The following is a 24,901-nucleotide window of genomic DNA, read 5'->3' as shown; positions in this document are numbered from 1 at the left end:
TTTTGACAACTCCCAATAGCGAAAGGATCCTACCACCCAGTGCCCAGCCTTGGTACCAACTGATGAATGTGATACTGTGTATGCAGCATCTTTACAAGACCATGCTGAGTCGTGATCCTGCACTGGATGGTTCTACATCTCTTACATAAATGCGCCTATAATAGAGGGAATGGTTTCACTTTCCCCCTTTGCAAAATCCAACATTAGGTTCACCGTTTGATATTCACACAACCACCAGCAGAAGCCTGCACAGGGTGCCCATCAGCAAAACACAAGCCTCTTGCTTAAAATTAACACCATTTCAGTTTTGTTATTCTCCTTCAGCTCTTTTCTAATTATTTATTTCTTCTTTTTTAAAGAGAACAACTTTTGGCCCAGGAGCAAAAATGTAGTAACTCTCTCGTAAGCATTACTTTACTGTGTACCAATGAAAATTACATCCTTGAGGTCTTGGAAGGCACAGTAATACCCATTTTGCATATAGATTGTGCATTACTTGGGGAGCTGGGTGGGGAGGAAGGCTGTGTTGTATATATTTGTTCTGGCTATTGTTTATGCAGGTCTGACTGAATGAAGGAACAGTGGGTATCATTTCAATTTCTGATGTCAACATCAAATTACTTATTTAATTTCATGCCTGGCGAAGCATTGTATAGCTACACGCAGAATCATTTCACTTCATTTGTTATGCTGTGTTTTCTTGGCGATTGGCTTGCCTTCCAACTGACAGCTTTAATTACGACATGAATTTGATTGCACTGCCGAGGAATTAACATAATGCAACAAAGCATTTAAGCACCCAACCTTAGACACACAAACACACACATACACACCCTCACACACACACACAAAGCAGCGGCAACTGCAGCTGATCAGCTTCTGGCACACACACACACAGCTTTGCTGGTGTTATCCCACTTTAGATACAGCCAAGATTACTGGGGATATTCTGGAGGAGGAGAAGCACTCCGGATTTCAAAGCACATAACCCAAAGACTGTTTCTTAATTTATCTTCCTTTGGGCTTCAGACAAAGGTGGGAGGGAATGGGAGGCAGAGAACTGCACGTCTCGTACTGAGACAGGAACCATGAGCCATCAAAAGTATCACACTGCTGGGTGCTGAGACCTTTCCTGCCTGCAGACAGCAGCAGAGCCATGGGCAGGGCACGCTGGGACTGACTCCTGCCTCAACACACCTCACTGGGACTTGTTCTAGAGGGTGAAGTACACAACACAGCAGATGCACACAGCTACACAACAACAGGGAAATAGGAGCTCTATGGAAGGAATCTGCGAGCTCTGCTGTGACCCTTCATGCTGGTGAGAAATGGTGTCATCATTAAAAAAGAAGCACCGCAGTCCCACTTCCCATTCTGAGCTAGAACAATATTCCAGACAGACAGATGCCAGCGCTGTTGCTGAGTTATTTCTCCCAGTGTGTGACTTCTTGTTCAGCAAAAAGAGGCCAGGATTCCATGCTGCTGCTGTCTATAGGAAGACCTGCACTGCCCATCTCCTTCAGGAACATCTTTTTCAGTGCCCATCTTTTCCTGAGCATCCCCTCTCATCAGCAGCCTGCTCCCAGCAGTGCTGAGGACGCCTGGAACAGCCTGCACACCCTGTCCTCCCAGAGCACACTCGCACTGCCACTGCATCCCAAAATGATGAACAAGGTCCGTTTCGCAACCATCACAATTTTAACAGGACTAGCAATGAGCTGAGAGGCATGCACAAGCTTCAGATCTGCGCCAGGTCAGGAACTGAGGGATGTGTGCCATAGAAATGAGTTCTTGGGTTTGATTTTGATTAGTGGGATGGTGGGCTGAATCCCCAAATACTCTGTGCGTTTATCATCTAGGTCTGATGCAATTCTCACATTTCCATCCAGTGATCTCTTGGCTGCTTGTAAAACACGGCTAAAAGGAACCTCATGCACTCCAAAGCAGGACAATTCAATTAAATACAAATACATACAGAAATAGGAAGAAAAACAAGTTGACTGAGCTCCAAGCTGTGGCAAAGCGCTGCCATCTTGTCTCCAAGCAAGATCTCAACAAAATGAATTCTACTACTGGCAAGATTTTGATGAGATTAAATTGACTGCAGCACCCTATATATAAAGCAGGAGCAGCTCTCCAATTTCTCCTTCAGGCCCCTGGAGCTACCTCTGCCCACAAAGGAGAAAAACAAGTTGGCATTCCAAAAACATACAATATGGGGTAAAAAGGGTTTATGAAATGGGATTCAGACAAGGAGATGTATTGGGGGACTGGCAAATGCTTGCAAAGGAGCACTTGGGCAGTCGTTATCCCCAGTCTAGCAGAGGTCAGCCTGCCTGCTAATTATGTTCTCTGGCAGAGGTGTGTGCGGATGTGTGCCTGTGCACACACGTGGGGGATGAAGAGAAAGGAGCCGATGGAAATCAGTTGCATTGCATTGTATCTGACAAGAACACAGGATATTCCCCTTCCTGCTCTCTGATGCTATTTCAAGCCTCATTATGGGAAAAGCCTCCTGTTTAACCTGGTCTTTCCACTGAATTATCTTCTTTTCATTTTTGACCACTTCTCTTGAAAATGCTGCAAATTACCTGCTTGGATCTCATTAGCCTGGAAAAGAGTCATCCCTCGTAAACACATTTTGCATCAATCTGCGTTACCCAAGGACTGTAGGTACATTTACAATATGCAGAGTTGAAAGATATCTGACAGGAGAGGGAACGAAGACACTGACATGTCAGTGTGTAACTGGATATTCATTATACTGTCTCCCTCGTTCTGCATCTGTCACTAAGCTATCACTTAGGCTCCACATTAAAGCTCACAAAGCTAACATTTCTGTTTCAACAGCTTACTTAAAACTAGGCATTTGAAAATTGATCATCCACCTAGACTATATGCTCTTCATTCATTATACATATTTTCATGCAGTAGCCATCTTACAATGCTGTGGGGCAGTATCAGTGGAGATTCATCGTATTTCAAGTCCCAGCTTTGCTTTCTGACCTCAGGGCTAATCTGTCTGGAGTGTTACCTTTTTTTCCCTTCAATTTTAAGCAGAATACACACTTGCTGTGTATTGTTCCTGAGCATTTTTAAAATCAGGATCTTCAGAGAGAGGTTGGTCTTCTGGCTGTACTTTTTATTCTGGATAACCATTTGTTGTAACCATTAGAACAACTCGTTTCTTCCAAAATAACAAAAAAAATCAAACATTTAACCTTATTAAGCTAATGATGCTTCTTGGTGCATACAAGCACAGTTCAAGGTGGGCTCTCCCAAAACTAGATATGAAGCAAAATATGTCTTTGCATGGCCCTGTCTAATAAAGTAGGGTGTCTGTCTTCAGAAGAGAGAGAAATGCAGAACAGGATTTACTTTTCTTAATCAAAAGGGTCTGGGAGAGGCAGAAGGCCAACAAAGAACACCATACCTCCCAACAGCCTGTGAAATCTCAGCTGAACTGGCAACACCAGAACACAGAAAGATACGTTTGTATTGCAATCAGTTATCAAAGCATAAAGGAACTTTCTTATTAAGCAAAACGTAAATTATGCATAACTTTACTTTAAAATATATGTTTTCACACATATTTGAATAATGTTCCTTTTCAGCAACCTGTGAATCCCTGTGCCCTCTCTTGGGTGTAGCACTAAGGAAGTTGTGTTTTTTCTCCCCTTCCTTTTAACCTGCCATAGTGCCAAGACAAACACAAACTACTGGAAGAGTATGAGAAGGGAAAAAAGGTGTTTAGATGAAGGGGAATCAGGGCTCTGTGCTCACAGCCAGGCCTGGCACCGCACTGCTGAGAAGCTCCAGTAGAGCCTCAGAGCTCTCCATGCAGCACACTTGTAAGGGAGCAGTGAGATGAAATCAAAGCCAGCTTTGTAAGGAGAGGTGTTTTGGGTTTTTTTTGCTAGAAGATGCTCTGTAGTTGTGAAGTTCATCTCTTCTAAGCTGCCACAGGGCTCAGAGCAAACTGGCAAAACTGACAGGCTGATGGTCAGCTGCCATCCACTGCTACCAATACTGAGCATTTACTCACTGCCTCCTCCATTCTCCTCTTCCAAGGGCAGCTCATTGCACTGAGGCCACCCTCACCTGGAAGCTATGAGAGCAGGATCTGAAGTGTGTAACTCGATGCACTCTTAAAGGATGGTTATAGCAGAAGAACGGGCCCCTAAAATAACGTGATAAAGGGATGAGGAAAGAGAGCACAACAGATTTTAGACCTTCACTGAGAAAACCAAGTGGCTGTTCCAGCAATACGCACAACTCAGCAAAAATGGCTAGCTGTATGCCTTCAGGCTTAAATTCACACAACAAAATGTATCCTTTACAAAGGTATTGCTTTTAATGTGTGCTCAATTCCATTTTATTGGATTGGCCTATACAGGACACCATCTGGTATCTGTCATCCAAATCTACATGGACATGCTATCAATAAAATCCCCATTTCCAAAATGTGGGTTAGTTAAAAGTAGGGCCAGATTGCTGGCTGATATAAATTAGTCTGACTGATGCAGCTATGTTTTTACCAGCAAAGGATCTGACCTACAAAATCCCCACTTTAGATACTCTTTTGGGACAGACGCTGTCTTTATATTCTCTGTTGCAAAGCATGTAAGCACAGAGGACACAAAGCCATGAATAAAACACTCAAGGATTGTGATGGTACACATAATAAATAAGAATCTAATTGCAGCAACAAAAGATTTCTGTATTTATTCATATGTCAGAATAACTCACGCGTGTCATTCAGTGAATGGGCAGCATGCTTCACTGGAGAAAAGCATTCTCTGTAGAGCTGCCATCTTTAGGCAGAGCAATAAAGGCAGAGCTTATGCTATTGTTGGCCGTGTTATATCAGTTCATCAGGTATAAGTTATACCAGAATCTCTAGACTTACTTTCCATAAAGACAGTATTTACCCCTGAAGAAATGCATTATTTCCCTTCCCCAAACTGGGGCGAAAAGAGGCCATCTCACTTCTCGACTATGCAGAGTACTGTAACTTCATTAAGTGGCCTTCAATTATTTTTGAATGAATGAGCGTTTCCACACAGTCAGACACTGTACCAAGCTTAATGAATTTGACTGAACTGGGACAGGTGACATAAGTTACTTCTTCCCCTTTCGCTCCTGAAAGCGAAGGGAATTTTAGCAACAAACCATCCCACAGACAAAATCCTGTTACAACTCAGGGCCCTCTGAAACTACACCAGGGTCAAGCAGAACAGCATTTGGCTGCAGGAGCTTTACTTACATCACTGAGCCTTTCCCGAGAGCTACTTCGATGGAAACCTTTCGATTCCCCGCTGGCGCTTTCACTGTCACTGTCTCGGCAGCTGTTCTGACCTGGCTTGAGCTGCAAAAAAGATAGAAAACAGAGAAAGCAAGAGTTTAGCCTGGCTCAGGTAAGTCCCCTGCTCTTGGTGCACGACAGTTCCCAAACACGTTGAAGGAGGAAATCTGCACGTCCCAAGGAGACCACAGAGTAGAACCATCATTCTGTGACCTTCTAGTTGTCTGAAGTTATTTATGCTGTAGAAGATGTTTTGTAAAGTTACCATCAGAACAAAGAGCACCTGGGATCAATCCCTCCCTCTTTACAGCGTTGAGGATCTCAGATCAATGGAAATCTCCCAAGGGGATGGAACAGCCTTTGCTGCACTCATTCCTAACAACATTGCCTTGTACCATAAAACCTTCTTGGCTGACCTCAGTGTTCATAAAACACAGAACCATGGAATGGCCTGGATTGAAAAGGACCACAATGAGCATCTAGTTTCAACCCCCCTGCTATGCACAGGGTCATCAAAAAACATGATCTATTTATCAACTATTGGATTGCTTTTGCTTTTCAAATCCTTTTTAACACACATTACTGGCATGGCAATGCATTGAAAAACAAAAAAATAACGAGCTACATATTCCGAACAATTGAGAACACACCTGCATATTGTGCAGGCCAATGGCATTGTACTGAAATGAGCATCTCCCATACACGTACATTATACATAAGCCCACAATCACATACACATATATACTGCAAGAGGATGATATGCGACCTATATCTACTGCAATGCTGGCTCTGTATCCCTTTCTTCTAACACATCTTTCCTTATATATTGCTAGCACTTTTTAAAAGCTAGCTTTAACCTTTTGAGTGCCTTGTTTGAACTGACTATGATAAAATTGTTTATTTTAGAGGTTAATGCTGACAAAAAGTCAGTTTCAGAAATTTAGATTTAAAAGCACAAACTAGAACTGCTGGCAGCTGAAGCAAATGAGGAGAAAACATGCAGCGATGTTCCTAATGAGTTTGTAAGGCAGCTATGATTGCATTCATAAAATAAACACTACCATATTTTGTAGTAATTTCTATTCAGACTGTACATAATTACAAGAACCACACTCATCTCCATTTCACAACTGGTGACCGAAAGTTCTTGACCCATGAATTTTCTCCACCATCCTTTCCCCACTTCTCTCTCTTCTCATTTCATTCTGGTTCACCCACAAACACTCTGCACAAGCACACACAGAAATACACACTCTCTTTTAGAGGCTCAAGACACACACTTCTGTCCTATATCCCAGCCACACACATCGCTCCTCTCCCTCACTACAGGAATACACTCAGGAATATCCTCACTCCAATGGTTACCATCAGTTTCTCACAATCACCGCAGCCAGTTTGGCAACAGCAAACTTCATATGTGGTCTGGTGTATGCAAAACTGCTTAACCTTCATCTCTTAGTCTCATTTGGTAAGAAAAAAAAACCAAACACATTCAATGCTGAAAGCATAACTGCTTGATGCTCTTTCACATTACTCTCTCCAAGATGTGACTAAGGCTAAGACATGCATGGCCTACAAGAGCTCTAAATCTTAACTGGGATTCTTGTGTCTTGGTTGCATGTTGCACCAGAAAACAACTCTGTGGGTATCCATCCTCTGAGGACTTTTATTCCTGATCTTGTGGCATCTTTTCAGCCATAGATATTAGGAGGAAGTTTTTCACTCAGAGGTGGTGAGGCACTGGAACAGGCTGCCCAAGGAGGCTGTGGATGCCCCATCCCTGCAGGCATTCAAGGCCAGGCTGGACGTGGCTCTGGGCAGCCTGGGCTGCTGGTTGGCGACCTGCACACAGCAGGGGGTTGGAACTGGATGAGCACTGTGGTTCTTTTCAACCCAGGCCATTCTGTGGTTCTGATAGGTGTGATGACAGCACAGCAGGGTGATATTTCTTGACATTATCCAATAAAAAGCCAATTCACAGAATCATAGAGTCACAGGGACGGTGACTCCACCACCTCCCTGGGCAGCCATTCCAGTGCCTGACCACTCTGAGAGAAAAAGCTTTTCCTCATGTCCAACCTAAACCTCCTCTGCTACAACTTGCGGCCATTTCCTCAGGTCCTGTTTGTTGCCTGGGAGAAGAGGCCAAACCCCTCCTCATCACAGCCTCCCCTCAGGAAGTTGCAGAGAGCAGTGAGGTCTCCCCTGAGCTCCTCTTCTCCACACTGAACAATCCCAGCTCCCTCAGCCGCTCCTCGTAGGATCTGTGCTCCAGACCCCTCACCAGTTTCGTTGCCCTTCTCTGCACACACTCCAGGGCCTCAACATCTTTCCTGTAGTGAGGGGCCCAAAACTGAACACAGTACTGGAGGTGCGGCCTCACCAGAGCTGAATAGAGGGGGATGCTCATCTCCCTGCTCCTGCTGGCCACGCTATTTCTAATGCAGGCCAGGATACCACTGGCCCTCTTGGCCACCTGGGCACACTGCTGGCTCATGTTCAGCCAAGCATCAACCAACACCCCCAGGTTCTCCTCACAGACATCCAGCCACTCATCCCCAAGCCAATAGTGCTGCATGGGGATTCAGTCATATGGAAGTTAAGCCAGTGGGCATTTAGAGCTGCACAGTTCATGGTACAGCAGCAAAGTCATAACAGACACCCAGAACACTGAAGAAGTTGCAGGAAACTCAGCAAACTCACCCAAACCCTGCACCTCCTCCTTCTGCAGTGAGAAGGTCCAATGCCTGGCAAAGATTTAAACTGAGTTAAAAAAAAAAAAAAAAAAAAAGGCAGTTTTGCTATTCTCTATCAGCCAGAAGAAAGGGCAAAGTACACAGAACTCAGATGAACAACTGAGTTGCAATGCATGAGCATAACTGCAAAAAAATAATAAAGAAAAAGGCACAACAAAATGCACAGCTGTACTCTCAGCTCAAAGAAAACATAAGAACTTGGGCTATTTGTCAAACGTTTACAATTTAATAAATAAAATATTCCACAGCTCAGCCAGAAAGCCTCAAGTAAAAACATTTTTATTCCAAATGGAATGGTTTATCAGACAGATCTAACAGATTTAGGTAATATTTTTGGAGGCGGTAGAGAGGATAACAAATTCAAGAAGTCTAATGCTCCATATATAACTCCCAGATTTTATCTGGGACCTCGAGGTGCTGTAATTATATGGTCCCAGGTTTAAAATTTAACCACCCAAAGGAAAATGGATCAAGTTTCCCTGACTCAGCCTTTTGTCAACAGCTGCTCAACGATGGTTTTTCCACTGCTGTTGTAATGAGGAAGAAAGAGGGGAGGAAGAGGAGAGGGAGGAGAAGAGACACAATAGGTGTCATTCTTCTGGAAACACCTCACAAGCATTAAGGGATACAACCAAGGTATCCAAATCTGAAACACTGCAGGAACAAAGTGCGCTGTACAGACCAGACAGAAAACTCAGAAGTAAGTCCAAGTTCAGATTTATAAGCTTTTCATGTTTTCCTTTCTTTCGTTCTGAGTTGCTCCATACGCCAAACTGTTGAGAGTTTAAATTTTATTGCAAAATCCATCAATCTGTGCTAAATTAAAAAATAATAATAATAAAGCATGGAAATGTGCCCACTGTCTTATATAAGAACTTTGTTACACACAAACGCACGTGAGAACACTTCATGTGGACGGGCAGGGGTTCGTTTTAGCCTCCTCATACAGATTCTGCCTCTTAATATGATGCTGAAATATCAGAAATGCTAAGAAAAGATCTGTAAGACTGTATTTTCAGTCAGCTGGTACCTGGTGCACTGCCCTGAGGCACATGGCATCCCTAAAAAACTTCCCCCCCAAATTTAAGTTCTCCTGCATGGAAGACATCTCAAGTGCTCCATTCACAGGTCTTGCTCCTGTACCAGTCCTGTCAGGGTGACCAATGAAAAAACAAAGCCAGTATGGAACTCTCGTGGTTCTTACACAGTGTCTGACTGAGGGCTTTCCAGCATTTACACAGGTTCTTCTCACTTGCACCGAGCAAGGAACAAAGAAGGGATGGCAAAAAGAAAGTGCGGCTCCACAGTTGCGATGGCAATAAATATCCACACACTGGGCTCTCATGAAGGTCTCACAAAGAGAAAAAGCAGTTTTTTCAGTCCCAATCCCCAAAAACATGGAGTGCTGCCGACTCACAAAGACCTCAAGGCCTTCCCAATGGGAGAAGCACAGCAATGAAGCCAGAACTGGGATGGCACTGGGCACCCCCGTTGACACCCACATCTCCCCATCTTCCCTTCGTATTGGTGGGGATACCCAGTATCACCTCACTGTATTTCTAGAAAGCTTTTCTCCTGCTGTACAACCTATTGGCTAGTATTGTCTTTAAGTTTGTTGGACAACACTGGAAGTCAACTGGATAACTGTTGTGGGGTTTTTTATTTTTTTATTTTATTTTATTTTATTTATTTTTTTAATGAAAAGGAAGAAAAATCAAATAAGCTTTGGCAGGACAGCTGCCAGCAGAAGTTTGGCATCAGGTTTTATTTCTGATTCTATCTCCCCACACCTCATTCCCTCTCCAGAAACTGAAAATAATTGCAGGCTCTGTGTTCCTTCTTCCCAATTCTTCTTTTTGATGCCGAACAAACAAAGGTTTTCCCATGGATTTTCTTAACAGAAATCTGATTTGCACGATTTACATCAAACTGGCAGGAGTGAATGCATAGCTCCAAATAACCCTGACTAGATGAAGTATATACAATTACAAATCCAAGTTTCTTTTCAGAAAATTAAAAGGGGACAGTCACAAGTTATCTCCACGGTCATTACGTCTTTATTTGCTTATTTATTTATGCAGGTAGGTATTTACTTCTGATCAACAGTCTTTGAGCTACTGAGAAAAGCAGTACTGAGGTAGCCACACTCGTAAGTTGCCATCCTTATAAGACACTGAGGCCCTGGAGTGTGTCCAGAGAAGGAACAGGGCTGTGAGGGCTCTGGAGCACACGTCTGATGGGGAGCAGCTGAGGGAGCTGGGATGGGTCAGAGTGGAGCAGAGGAGGCTCAGGGAAGACCTCACTGCTCCCTGCAGCTGCCTGAAAGGAGCTGGTGGGGATGGGGGTCAGCCTTTGCTCTCAAGTAAAAGTGCTTGGATGAGAGGTGATAGCATTAAGTTGCACCAGGAGAGGTTCGGGTTGGATACTAGGAAACATTTCTTCTCAGAAAGAAGTACAGGCTGCTCAGCAAGTAGTGGGGTCACTGCCCATGGGGATGTTTAAAAAAAGAGTACGTGTGGCACTTGAGGCCACTGTTAGTGAGCATGGTGGGGATGGGTCAGCAGTTGGACATGATGATCCTAGTAGTCTTTCCCAGTCTTAATGATTCTATGATTCCAAGGAAGCATTTTTTGCTTGTGGCGGTCATCAGCCAAAAATCTCCTGTCTTGACCCCAACCCACAAGAACTTCCATCTTCTCTCCCTGCCCTGCCGAGGAAGGAAGGAGAGGGAGGTTGGGTGGTTGGGCACTGGCAGGGGAAGGTCACCTGGCATGGATGAGTTCCTTGCTGAAGAACATTCAGCCAATCACAATGGTGCAAACCACCATGGACGTATCACTGTGCTACCCTGCAGGGCAGCTGCACCATGGGCTGTTGAGATAGCAGTGCCATAGTGCTGTAATTACTACAACAGTTGCATATTTCTGGGAAATGAGGAAGGGATATGGGATGTAAGCCATAAAAGTTAAGGATAACCCATAACAACACAGCTCTCTGCTGCCTTTTGCCTCAGAAAGGAAAAGAATGAAGGACAGTGACAGTCGATCACCTTAAGAGGCATAAGGGAGAATAAAATGGCAGCTGAGCCCGCAAAGTACAGGGAGCATCACCCTCTTGAGACCACAGTCTGCTTTGCTGGATCCCTAAGCCACTTCAGATAATTCCATAGCAGCAGTGCCTGGTTAGCACATAACAAAAAGCAAAATAAATAAATCTACTGAGAATTTAGCAAAAGCCTTTTTCACAGAGCTTATATATTGTGTCAAAAACACCCTAATGTGGCTGTTCTCAGCTTGTTTTTTTTTTTTTAATATATATATATATATATATACATATATATAATATATTTTAATTTAAAACCCCGTACCATTTGGCAGCAGTAAATTCAAGCTATGGTATAGTTTTGAGGCGCCTGAGCTTCCACACCATATGGAATTAAAGGATTATTTCACTACATTATACTTTAAAGTTATGAATACTAACGCTTCTCCATGTTATAGTGCTGCCAGCAAGCTAAGCCTTTACCAGAGCCCTGGAGGAAGAGGACACCTGCTCTCCAAGGGATGGCATAACCCTACTGCAGGGAGGGGAATTAGGCTTTCAGTTCTGCCTGTCATTCTTTATTTATACGGCTTTTGCAAGGGCAAGATAGTCTAAAACTTGTCTGATCCAGCTTCTACCTGGAAGAATATATTCTTGAGCTCAGATCGGCTGGTGAACAGACCCGTAATTCCTGCATCAGAAACGTTTCCTGACTCCAGAAGTCTCAACAGGTACAGCATCAGAAACCCACAGCAGAAGTCTGTCACACCTAACACAAGGACATTTATATCTGCTCCTCCATATACAGAACTTCCCTGCACTCGCTCTCTAGGCTTTCCCTAGCAGCCTAGACTCAAGGCTGGCTCTAAAATGTGAATTTTTGTTCCTACTGGGAATCACTGATTCTTCCCCAGTGCAGCAGACGTGGATCTAGGCAGAAGTACCGGCACACAAGGCAGTTGCCCATGGCTGCTCTGCTCCAAAGGCCACCAAAGGAGCAACAGCCAACTGTGCCTGTGCAGAATATGCTATGGTCAGGCAGCCAGAGATGCTTGCCTACAATAGGGAGAGTAGGAACAGATGGACCACTGAAGCCTCTTTAGCATCAGATGTCTCTAATGCCATAGCTTAAGCACTGGGAGCATCTCCAGCCCCCATCAGCAAAGCTGACCCATCAGATCCCTGACAGGTTCAACACACTTGTTTGTCTTCCAATGTCAGTGTGTTCACATGCTTGGAGGAGACTGGTTTTGATATGCTTCCAGGAGCAAAAGCCAACTGCAGTTCCCACCAACCCCCCCTCACTCATCAGGGTGGAAAAACACCAGCAAATTAAAACATGTACTGTAGCACTATTCTGCACTTAAACACACTTTTCACCTCAAAATGTGGTATCTGTTTGATTTCAAAACATGACAAGTCATGTAGAAGCATAATTGATTCGAATCAACAAAGCTATTGATTATAGAAATGAGAAGTAGAACACGAGCGAATTGAAGGGCGATGAGGTAGAACACTACAGGGCACTGCTTTTTATATGATATCTGGAAAACAGAAGGAAACATTTAACTCTTCTAGTCAGCTGAGCTTCCACAGATGTACCTCTCAGCACCTGAACTACAGCCTTGTCTGTATGACTGCAGCACACAGCCCCATAGGCACGGCAGGAACATCCACTGAGTGCTGCCTAAGATGTCAGTCCCTCTCCTACCCAACCAAAAATCCACACTCAAAGTATCTTCCATTAGTCAGAGAACAGCAGTAGATTCACGCAGGGCTCGATTTTTAATTACCAAATAAATACCTTCTCAATGACTGAGAACAAATCTGATTGTAGGAGAACAAATAAAAAGAGAACTGCATAGAAAGAAAAAAAGAATCCAGGCACGTAAATCCAGGCCTGTTACTTGTGATTTAAATAATGATTAACAGCTGTCACTTAGATACTTTCATTTAAATCTTGCTACTAACACAAATCAGACAAACACAAGTCACACAGCACTTGTATCTCACCCAAAGCTGAAGTTCTAAGCAAGAGCTCTCCATCACACTCCTAGCAAAGCTTTGCTCACTGCCACAATAGCTGTCCAGATAGCTAAAGAAAGCAGCAGTGCAAGGAAAGCAAATCAGAGGTGAGGTAACGAGGAGGAAGAATATTTACACTGCACAACTTTAGGCAGTAAATACGAGAAAAGAATTCACAGCGAGCATGGACTCTGAAAAATATTAATACAAAGACATTTTTCACACCAGGGAAGAAAAATGTTGTTACCTGAGAGATACAATAAAACATTTGGAGAGGCCCTCTGTGCATGTCTTGATATTTAATCTTAGAACAACTGATGCACATGCTCTGAGAAGCTGCCAGCCACCAAGGAGCGGGGCTATGTGCCACCACCTGGGATCTGATGCCCTCCCCAGAATATGAAGCTAGTTCATTTGGCATACCTGTGTGGCAATGTGAGGGAAAGCAACAGAGTGAAGATGTTAGCTTTTGTTTCTTTGCTGTCTCTACTGAGAATAGAACGTTATTTTCCTGATTTTTTTCCATGAAAAGCAAGAATGAATACACACGTGTCTTCCTATTTCTGTCAACAACAAATCAAAATCTAACAGAACGTGGACAAAGTAACTATAGACAATTATCTAATTAGCTCTGTGATACAGAACTACAGAACAAGTCCATCAGAAGCACTGGTGGCCATTTCCTGCTGCCGTACTCGCTCAATACGTCAGAGCAGAGGAACTCATCCTCTAATGCCCCAAATGGAGGAGATCCTCCTGAAAGAAGCAGCTACACCCCCTCTTCTCCTGAGGACAATTTGGCTATCTATCTAGCACTGCTATAGCAGCAACACCAAGGGAACGTGTTCTGCTCACAGTAGCAACAGCAGAAGCAACAGAGGCTAAGAATAAACAGCATCCTTGCCAAAGTGGGGGTGGGGGGTAAAGAGAACGGGCATTTATTTCCAGATCCTCTTCTCCTTCATTATATGCTTGGGCAACCTTAGATATATAGCACACAGAAGGTACTCTGAAGTAGCTCTGTAGCTCTATTTTATCTAAGTTACACAGAGAATGCAGCCCATCATTTTTTTTCCATGCTGTTTATACAGAAATCAAAGATAAATTTGGCATAAACTCATCACACCCCAGAATCATACATACATTATACAATATATAAAGTGTAACAGACTTGCTCTGTTCCCCAGCTCCTGTTAGGAGTGGTATCAAACAGCAAGCTGTTGGCAATTGCAACCAATGAAGCGTATTTCAGCACACTTTAAAAGCTGAATTGCAAAAAAATATAGGCTTCTTCTGACCCTTTGCATTTTGATGGTTGCACAGTGAGAAATACGGCCTTTAAAATTACACCTTGCAAAGCGCTCCATTGTACCAATCAATCTCCCCACACAGCTCCCAGACTCTCAGAATACAAAGAGAAGGATAAAGAAGGAGGGTCCAGCTGATGTGCTCAGAGGCAGCCAAAGCCGGGGCCCGTCAGGGTGGAACCCACTTCTGCCTCTCAGTATTTCCTCAGCCCCCATGCTGAGCTCATTTGTAACCCACCTTGGATGTGCTTGCAAGGATCTCCCTGGGCAGCGTGTTTGGGAAGGGTCCCTTTGGACCACTAACAAACGTCTGGAGCACAGCTGTTCAGGTGCCCACTCTGCCTGGTACAAACCTTGTCTGCACAGACATACTACGCTCATATTCTGACCTACACAAGGCACAAGTCCTACATGTTTATCAGCTTAAGCTCGCACTTTGTATGTCCCGAATAACAGATTTTAAGTTCCGTGGGCAAAGACACGACCTTTTAATTCAGTTTGAACCCCACGCACGTCCTACCAGGGGCAGTGTACGTGTATTCCCTCAAGGGCCTCCCCAGCAGCTGGTTTTTTGCAGTTGCCCTTAAGACAGCTCCTTAAAAAAACATGGAGAACCAATTGGCAGCTCTGCACCAACACTGCAAGTGAGGAAAGCCTTTTTCTCTTGGCAACCCTGAAGGACTCTTCTCAGATCCTTCTCGCTAGGCTACAACCAGCTATTGCTAACAGGTCCAGAATGCAGCGTCAGGGCTCTGTCAATCCTCACCCCTAGAGCTCTGAGGAGTTCCTGTTTCTGTTGTACATGAAGGACAGGTGAGATAAGAAAGCAGAGGCAAAAGGAGAACAGAAATACTATCCCATTTCGCCCAGTGGTTGGACATCCAACTCCCTAAAGACTTCGCTTGGCCCCTGGATGCCTCTGACACATGCAACTTATTTAAGAAATACCAAAGTATGTAAGAAGATGAACCAAATCACTCGATGATCTCTAAAGGTCCCTTCCAACCCCTATGATTCTGTGATTCTGTGACAGGTTCAACAGCACAGCAGCTCTCTGCAAATTACAGCCTGTTTTAAAGAGGGAAACATTAAACCAAGGAAGGCTTCTGTAGAGTTCGACAGAGTTCCACTCGTTGCAAGGCCAGAGTATGGTCACTTCTCATGCACAGAGGAGCTGCAAGATGAGACAAGATGTTTTGGGAACACCTAGGGGTATGAAGCAGCTCCATGAATGGAGCTTGAAAAAGACTGAAGTGCCAATACTCACCCACCTGAATTAAGCTACAGGTCTTGTCAACCTTTTTTCCCCTCAATGCAGGCCACTAAGCTGACACCCAGATAACGTTGCAGAAGTAAACAACCGATTTGAAGGAGGAAATATCAGTATTCAGGGGTGGACCTCAAGATGTTTGCCACTGTTTACTTAAAAAGAGCCCTGTTATTTCACAGTTCGATATAAGCCCAGAATAAATATTTAATAACTTGGTTGCATAAATAATGATTTGAAGGTTGAGCTATTGGCTTAAAAATATAATGCTATTTTAAGCCGTTTAACTGGCCAGCCATATAAATTATTCAAGATTTAAAAGTCATCCTGTGGTCTCTGTACAAGGAGAAAACTAGGAAGTTGTAACTATAATGACAAAAGCAGGGCAAGATCAATCAAACCACATGATCTCTAACACAAACAAGCAGCAATTAAGCAGCAATCAAGACCAATATGACTGTGGTTGATGTCCTTTTATGCCAATACTCTCAGTCCAGAGAACAAAACTTAATAACGTTTTGCAATTTATCAAGGGAACCATAACTCTGCTCCCTGTGACTTGGCCAAGAGGCTATTATGATAGCATTTCTCCTATAATTTAATAATGTGATGGAACGGAGGGGGAAGAGTAAAAGCATTTTTGACATATAACTCACGTCTCTATGTATTGTATTTTCCCCTTGCTTGAATGATGGAAGCAAAAGTCATAATAATATACCTCAGCATCAATTTGTTAGCAGGAAAGGGGAGCTGAAGTATCTGGCAAAGAAAATCTATTTGAAGAAGCACAGAAGGGAAGGGAATGAACCATCTGAATTCATTAGCAGCTGTCATTGATGTGGAGATGAGTTTAGAGATGAAGAGAAGCTAGTCATCACAAATAACTCAGGAGAAAAGCAAAGGGAGGAACTGTTGTTTAAGCTGTTTAAATCTGGATTAGCTCCTGATAGATGGCAGGCTGCCACTTCCAGGAACTCCTGTGCTGTGTGCTCCGCCTTCGGTGGAGAGAAGCTGCTTGAACCAAGTGAGATATTGCAGCTTTGGGGCGCACAGATTGCTGCACTCCTGGGTGCCGCTGTGCAAAAGCTCTGCCTGCAGTCCGGCTTCAAACCTCGTTCAATGCTGGCCCTGGACACAAGAGCTGCAGCTGGTTTGACAAGTTCACAACGCCCTACAACTCTTAACAGCAGCAGTTTCTTGGGGCTTTTTGGTGCTTTGTGGGGTTGTTTGTTTTGTTTTGTTTTGTTTTGCCTTTGCTTTGATTATTTTTAGAGGTTTTTTTTTCCTGTTTCTCTCCCTTCTTGAGAAATAATGTAAAATATACTGCAGCACCATGCCTTCAAGTTGGGACTATTTTTCCCAATTAAAGTAATGAGTTTTCATATTGGCAAATATCAGAAAATCTCTTGGTACATTACGGAGCCCATCCCTTGTCAACAGCGACCGAAGGTGATTTAGTGTTTGATGGATTTGATGAGTTGGCTGCCTCAGTTCAAGTCCCAAAGCAGCTCTGTTCTCAAGGACACCATTTGGCAGCCAATGGTGCAAACCCTTGTGCTGGCAGCCAAGGAACCAGGCAAGGAACATTCCCACCGACTTCGTGGGATGCTGAATCCATTTAGGGAACTGAGTTCCCCACTACAGTTGATTACCAGACCGTTTGTGCACCTTACACCGATTAAAAATAAAGTAACGTCTCACCCATATGCTTTAAACACATATTAAACTCACCCACCTTAAAAATACATACTCAGTAAGAGGAGTTCAATTACTGTTTTAAGGTAAGTGAAGAAAACTATAATACAGGACTACTATCAAATTATGGTCAGTTGAATTAATCCTCATCCTAGCATTCAATAATTTTTGAAGTGATTATTCAGGAAAAGGTCAAAAATCACTTGGAAAGATATGTTAATGGCTCTTTAAGTGATGTTTAGATGTGCTGAATAAATTTTCACACTTAAGTCATGTATAGCAATCATCACAAAATGTATTATAATGTGCTCTTCACAATGGCGAGCTGCGCACAGAACATACATGCCTCCCCACAAGACAGCACTTGAGCACTCAAATTCATCTCAGTGGATTAAAAACAATACACACCTCTTCACTATTGCATTTGAGATACATTCACTGAAGCATGGCCTGTAAGAGCCCCACTGACTGTTCATCTACATGATAAAAGCAAAGAAAACAACAACAACAAAAAAGGAAAATAAAAAAGTCCCCCCAAAAAACTTCCCAAAAGCTCCATGATAAGGAAAATGAAAAAGAGTTGCAAATAACTGCAAAGGAAGGAAGACAAAGCTCTGCGCTGATGGATCTACTTGGAACCCCTTCCACGCTTTGAAATATTTGGGCTTTAAAATGACCCACAAGACTTAAAAATTAAGTATCAGCATGTGAAACCGTACCATATTACAGTTTAAATCAACCATTACACAGGCTCAGCAAGCATCAGCACACTCCATCTATGCACTAAAAAACGTCAGCTTCTCCTCGGTGAACAATAATTTGTGAAATAAAGCAGGCATGCAAAATATGGGTGGCAGGCAGCAGACGCAGGTATTTGGGGCACCAAGGTGTTTTAAAATTGTTCTTCACTTGTGCATCCAGCACCCACTGAAATCTCAGCTGAGCAAAGTTTCGCAGACAAGGAGGAAAAAAAAAAAGCCCACAAAATTAATAACTATTTAAGTATTCTGTTTCATCATGATAACAAACAGATGGTTTTAATATTCTAGAGGCTAATTTCTGAACAATTAAAAACACAGCAAGACATTAACATCTAATGAAACATTTTAACTACCAGTATATGCATCTGCCATTAATTTCCACACAGTAAGGTCTTGGTTCTCTTCAATCTGTTCTTTATTAAGGAAAGTTTTTCCACTCTGAATTTAGTGAAGTAGAGAATTAACAACTGTTTTCAATCAGCAATCAGCATGATATTTCGCCAGCGTGCATTGAAACCGTCCACACTATCAGACATAAATTTACTCCTATGATGGCTTTGATCTGCACACTGAGTAGAGATGTTGGAAGGGAATTCATTTTCTAATTCCATTTTCATTCAGAACATATGAATTAACCCCTCACAGATCCGATGTTCCTTTTTATCTGCTTCAGACAAAGAAGGACTTAAAACGTTACAGCTTACGCATTACTTACAGCCTAGCCAAAAACAAATGCACTTTTTGGAGGCAACAAAAGCACTGCCATGCAAACTGCACTGAAATAAAAGTTCTTCAAAGGCAATTAGATCTGATATTTATGAGCTTCTAATTTATATTTTCCTTGCTCATTTGAGATAAGAACACAGGTTAGCCTTCATCAAAGCTGTAACCATACAAGAACTAGTTGCTATAAAAAAAGAAACCTTTCTACCACAAACACCAAGATATCTAATTCATGCATTCCCTAATCAGATATGCAGATTGGAACTACTGATGGATTTCCTGCAGGCCTTCACCAATTTGGCAGGTTATGATTTAAATTAAGCCTATGCAAGTCATTCTTTTCGATCTCAGGGTATGGCAAAAGGCTGATGTTATTCAATATTTGTTGTCATCACCTAGCTCCTGTAAGAATGAAGCCAGTCAATAAATACCCCAAGGAATAAATTCAGACATCCTCTCTGATGAGCTTGAGTAGCTTGCTTGCCTTTCATTAAGCAGAAATATGTAGGCAGCTCAATATGCATCTTTGGTTTTCAAAAGGGTTAAGCTAGTGAGTAACTCACCATGATTTTAACAGGAACCACATTCTGTCCAGGTTCCTGTTTTGCTTTTAATCATGCCGTTTATGTAAACACTGAACTGCAAACCCAAGCTAATAAACATTGAAAAAAGCCTTGACTAAACACAGGTTTAGAGAAGGACTCAACCTTCTCTTGGATTCATTTTGTGGAGTTCAATGACAGTTTCATGGTGCGCCAAGAAATGTCCGTAATGGAACTCTGCAGAACAAGAGAGACCCACATCCCAGCTGCTGCTTCAAGGAAAGGAAAAATAGGGACATGCATGCGAGCCTTCTGCAGGCCTGTGGATGCCCTACTGATGGGACGTTCCTTGTTTCAAGACATCTTCTCCCTAACTGATGCCAGAAACAGCAGGCTGGGCTCAGCGCACATCCAGCAATAGCTATGTATTTCCATACATACTTCAGCAACAGGCCATCTACAGCAAAAGCACCTCACATCCTCATCCAGTCCTGCTCCTCGGGACTGCATCTGTCTCAGAGCCTCAGCCTGAACAACGTAGACTCTGTGTCTGTACTACAGGTTGCCTTTGTTGAAATGTTTTTTTTACAGGTTAAGGTCCAGATCCAGAAAGGCCCAGAATGTCCACAAACCCATCTGCAATTCAGTTTTTCCAAATCTGGAATCGGAACAGTAGTGAGGTATGAAAGGACATGAAAGATTAATCATTCAACTTGGAGCGCTGTCATCACGCTCAATTTCAAGGATTAGGGCTGCGAGTTTCCGATGTGCTTTACAGACCCTATTGAAAATCAGTGAGCTTTTGGCTCAGTTTTTACCCACTTTGGGTTCGATGAAACAGGGCTGAAGCGGTGTCCCTGGGGAGGCCATATGGGATTGCTAGAGACCTTTCCAGCCAGTCATATCTGGTTCAGAGAAACGCGCGCGCTGAAATGAATGCACTGGGAGTTTGCCATGTAACCATTAGCCATACAAGCACCATTAATACACCTCAGAGACGCTGCCTTATTTTTATGTCAGACGGCTTCAGACTAACGCTGTACTTAGTGAGGATAGCACAATATTAAAATGTGACTTTCATACTTTTTATGCTCCAACTGCCTGGATCTACTCTTGGCACGCTACAAAAATAATACTTTTATGATTCCGTTTTTCCATGAAATATTTATAATACAGCTATTGAGTGATGGAAGTGCCAGAATATTACTATTGCTACACTTGAATTCCTGGAGATTGTAAGCTTTTGTTTGGTCTAGCAGCATGAAGGAAAAGCGTCCTGCTAAACATCTGTCTCTCGCTGGGGAACCACATGGGAAATAAAGACTTTGGGGCAGCATTGCCTCAAGTATTTGAGTACTCATCTTACCTCCTGCAATTTGTGAGAGCCAGAGAGACTCACCGTTATAAAACTGAAGAAAAACAGAGAGATAGAGACTCAAGTGGTCCCACTGCCCATCACTTTGGGCACAGAAAGGACAGAACTGCATCTGCATTGCTCATGCCACACGGAAAACCCAGCCCAAACTGTAGCTAAAGACACCTGGTGAAGTCTAAAACCTCTGGGGTGAATATGAGCAGTGTTTCACCAACTACACTGGAAAAAGTTATCCTTCAGGTTTCAGCTGCATCTCCTGCCTGCAACATTGCTTCTCGTCCCATCTATCATGGACACACAGAATGGATTTTTCCTCTTCGCCTTGTGTTTGAGCACTGCTATCAGTATCTTCATTCCATCTTCTCCTTTTAAAACCAGACTTCCTCAATTCTTTCAAGTCTACCTTGATGTTAGATTTCCTCTGTGTACTCCACGCATTCCCCTCAACTATTATTTCCCATTCTGAAGGTGAGAACCTGCAATAATCATTAGGAATTATATAATCATAAAAATCATACTGGGATAAAATGTGTTTTAAATTAAATATATCAGCATTAAAAGTGCATTAAAAACCGTGCTCTTTGTTTAGATAACTGACTACACTCAGGCACGCTCACTTTTGGAGATCAGTCTTAAAGACACCTGAGATGTATCTCAAGTGATCACCTGAAGCGTTCACAGCATCGACTCTTTGTACGTACATCTCTTTCCTTCCCAGAAGTGCTGTTAACTCATTTTATAAATAATATTAGATCTGCAAAAGATACTTCCTGAACAAAAGAAATAGCTACAGGTAGAGACAAGCTGCTTATGGAAGGAAGGCTCGGGAAAGGCTTTGTTAAGTTCTCTGCAGCTTGATTTAGATCTCTCCTCATTCAAAACCCAACACAAAGCACGTCTTCTGCTATGTATTAAAACTTTTCAATAGAAACATTATTTTGTAAGAGGGTTTTTTAAGCTGGAGTTGATAGGACAAAGCTTGTCCTTGTGGTACTTCCAGCTGGAATGCATTTGCTCGAAGCAGCTGTCGTTGAAGCGATCTGGAGAAACACTTGAATTCATTTTGGCCACTTTCAAATATCACTCAGAGATGCCCAACAGCCCTGATCTCCTTGCCAGGCTGCTCTGTGCGCTGTATTTCTTTACAGCAAAGCATTGGAACAGAACGAAACCTATTTGCCACTAAGTGTCCTGGTTAGGCAGGAACTGAAGATTGCATGCGGGATTTTTGGGGGTTCGTAAGCCTATTTTACAAAACTGAAGTAAGGAATGATGAAGGAGGGTCTGCAACAGGCTGAAGTCTGACTTTAAGAGCTCTGCACGAAAGCTGGAGGAAAGAGTGAGGCATGAAAGAGCCATTGGGGTGGCTGCAAGGTAGAGTTATTTCCTTCCTTTTAAGGCCACAGAAATGCCATGCTGTCAACCTCCGGTATCCCACAACAAACCATGGCAACAGCTGCCTGGCTCTGTAGTAATAAACTGAACCAATTTAATAGCTTTTATTGTTCTGCTGTGATGTTTGAGCGCAACCACTTCTTCCCTCCTAGGACTCCCGAGCCCGCAAGGGCAGCAATGAGAGAAGATCTCATTTACCTAAAAGCGCTTATAAATTTTTAATTTGCTTTAACAAGTAAATTAACAAGTCCCTCATTCAGGCAAGTTTTATGGCCTCTTGCCACTTGGGGAGGGCCATAAAAGTTTTATAGATAATCCAGAGCTACTGAGATTGCTCATAATAAATTGTCTGTTTCCTGTTATTTTATCAAACCACTGGGCTTCTAATGACTTAAAGTCACAGCTTCCTTATATCTACGCTTTTTATGAGCCCATATTTATAAACTGTAAAGAATATCTTAAATTATACTAGGCCCCTGCTACTCATTACAAAGCTAGCTTTTTTATTGGAGCCAACCTTCCTGCTCACGCCCACCTAATAAATTCTAAGGGATTTAAGGGAAAAAATTCTTTTTGGAGATAGCATACCGCTTCTACATGCTATTTTAAGACACTGCGTTAGCCAAGGTTTCATTAAGAAATACTTCGAAGTGCCTGGAACTCCCTGCTCTGATTTCTAGCAGTTTTCAACAATCTTCTGAGGACATCAAGCACCGCAGACAACGTTACCCACCCAGCTGGGATTCAGGTTCGGGAAGAGCCAGCACTCATTGGAAAGGCACACTCTGTTTTCAGAGGGAGAACGCTCCCTCCAGTCAGTGCTGTCTACTCTCTGGAGCACCACTGATGCCACTTACCCACAGAAGCTCACACAGCGCCATGTCCTCGCCTACGGCACCGTGCAGTCACACAGCACTCAATGACGGCACTCGAAGCAAGCACCCTTCAGCACGCTCAGCTCACAGCCCTGCCAGGTCCAGCAACCAGGGAACCCTGCTGCTGAAGTTGCAGTGCTGGGTCTAGTCTGGGTATAGTGCCCATAATATCTTTGTGGAGGTTTCTTTCTTTCCTTCCTGACTGCACAGAGCTTAAGGAAGCCAGATTTTTAACAGAGGCTTGTCTAAGTGAGATCACCTCGCTGTTTTTCCCTCAACCTCTGCTGTGGGAATAACGTGACAAAGCAATAAGAAAAATCATTGGGGTCACATTTCCTAAAGTGATATATTTGGAGTGGAGGGTAAAGGAGGAACGAAGGAATAAAGCTGCTGCAGATTCTGTCCTCCAGAGAGCCGAGCACTGCAGCTGGATTAAAGCCTAAAGTTGCTCTGATGCTTGTGCTGGTTGAAAGGTACAGCAAAAGGGCACTGGGATAACAATATATTAAAGGTAAATATAATCAGCACTGTTCACTAAACACAGCATAATGGAAACCTGAAAGTCCTTCAACTATAGAGAACACTGAACTTGCATAAAAAACTACCTTTCTGTGAAATACAAGCCTTTGTAACTGGAAATTCCACTGCAAGTTGAGATGGTCAGCCTTTGCTCAGCAGAGATTTTTGGCTAAATGGGAAATTCCAGCAGGATAGGCAAGTTCAAAATAGAGCTTTCATAAGAGATGCAGGAGTGGGTGCTAAATCCTGGAATGTGCCATTACCTGAAGTGCTGAGAGCGCTCCAAGTTTTATTTATTGATTTTTTCAGTTGGAAAGTGCCATAGATTCACATCTCACAATATCACCCCAGATTAAGATCCATTCTGTAATTACAGTTGTGCCTGCGTACCTTCATTCTTTGATGTTACAGTTGCTGTTATGGTCCACTAAAAAAAGGCTGTTAAGGCAGATGAACTTGTTGCCCAGGTATCGGGGTACGTTAAGTAAGACCTTGTGCAACTGAACCTGGCAATAACCGTAAGTACAAGAGACACAGGAAAACAGGCCATAAAACCCTCACCAAATGATGACTGTGTCGTGTTTCCTCATAAACATGCACACAGACGAGCAGGACTGAAAATACAGGCAAATGCCATACACCACATTTGGGTTTTGCTCCTACAAGCTCAGAATGCCTTGAAATGGCATGGAAACAACTGCTAAGCACCCCAAAGGTCACATCTTTCCAATTCTGCAAAGTCCTTTTGGGTGACTGAAAGCCTAACTAATGCCATCCAACTTACTTAAGAGGCGGAAATTTGACTTAACTGTGTATGTAAAAATTGAATTAAAACAATACTTCATGCTTCCCTACCACAGCATATCCAGTGTCCCACTCTTACTCATTAAGGGTGTACCTTACCTCGAAATTTGAGCATTAACCATTGTTTTTATCACTCAGTAATGAAAGTACTGAACAAACAAGAAGACTCATGGAGAGAAGATCAAGAAACAATATCCAGAGGAAATGAACAAGTACATTTCCTTATGACATCATGAAGTCTACAGACAAATTCCTGTTATTTGCTCCCTAAGATCAGAGAATGTAAGAGCGATGCACAAATATTTCAGTGTGGTCAGCAAGGAAAAAAAGAGAAAAGGGAGTTCTGTGAGCAATGCGAAAGACTGAGGGTGACATGAAGGAGACAAACAGATCTTTCACAGTGCCTCTGTCTGAACCACATTCATTCAAGCTGAACTGCTAGAAATAGGTCGTACGCCATCATTTCCAACTGTGTAAGCAAGTAGGTGTCTACACCCATGATCAGATTTT

At 43.0% G+C, this 24,901-nt stretch overlaps 1 protein-coding gene across 6 annotated transcripts in view; it reads right to left on the bottom strand.

Annotated features, from left to right (window-relative positions):
* Window positions 1–24,901, bottom strand: part of AUTS2 (activator of transcription and developmental regulator AUTS2) — a 663,330-nt gene that overhangs the window by 381,385 nt on the left and 257,044 nt on the right. For all 6 annotated transcript variants that reach the window (XM_048967069.1, XM_048967068.1, XM_048967071.1 and 3 more), the window contains one exon: window positions 5,267–5,368. In XM_048967069.1, coding sequence (XP_048823026.1) covers window positions 5,267–5,368 — 102 coding nt within the window. The remainder of the gene's footprint in view (window positions 1–5,266; window positions 5,369–24,901) is intronic.

This window comes from Lagopus muta, chromosome 20 (genome assembly GCF_023343835.1).
Source record: "Lagopus muta isolate bLagMut1 chromosome 20, bLagMut1 primary, whole genome shotgun sequence".
NCBI classification, from domain to species: Eukaryota; Metazoa; Chordata; class Aves; order Galliformes; family Phasianidae; genus Lagopus; species Lagopus muta.
The sequence above is the reverse complement of the archived record's forward strand: the minus strand, read 5'-3'. Positions and strand labels throughout refer to the sequence as shown.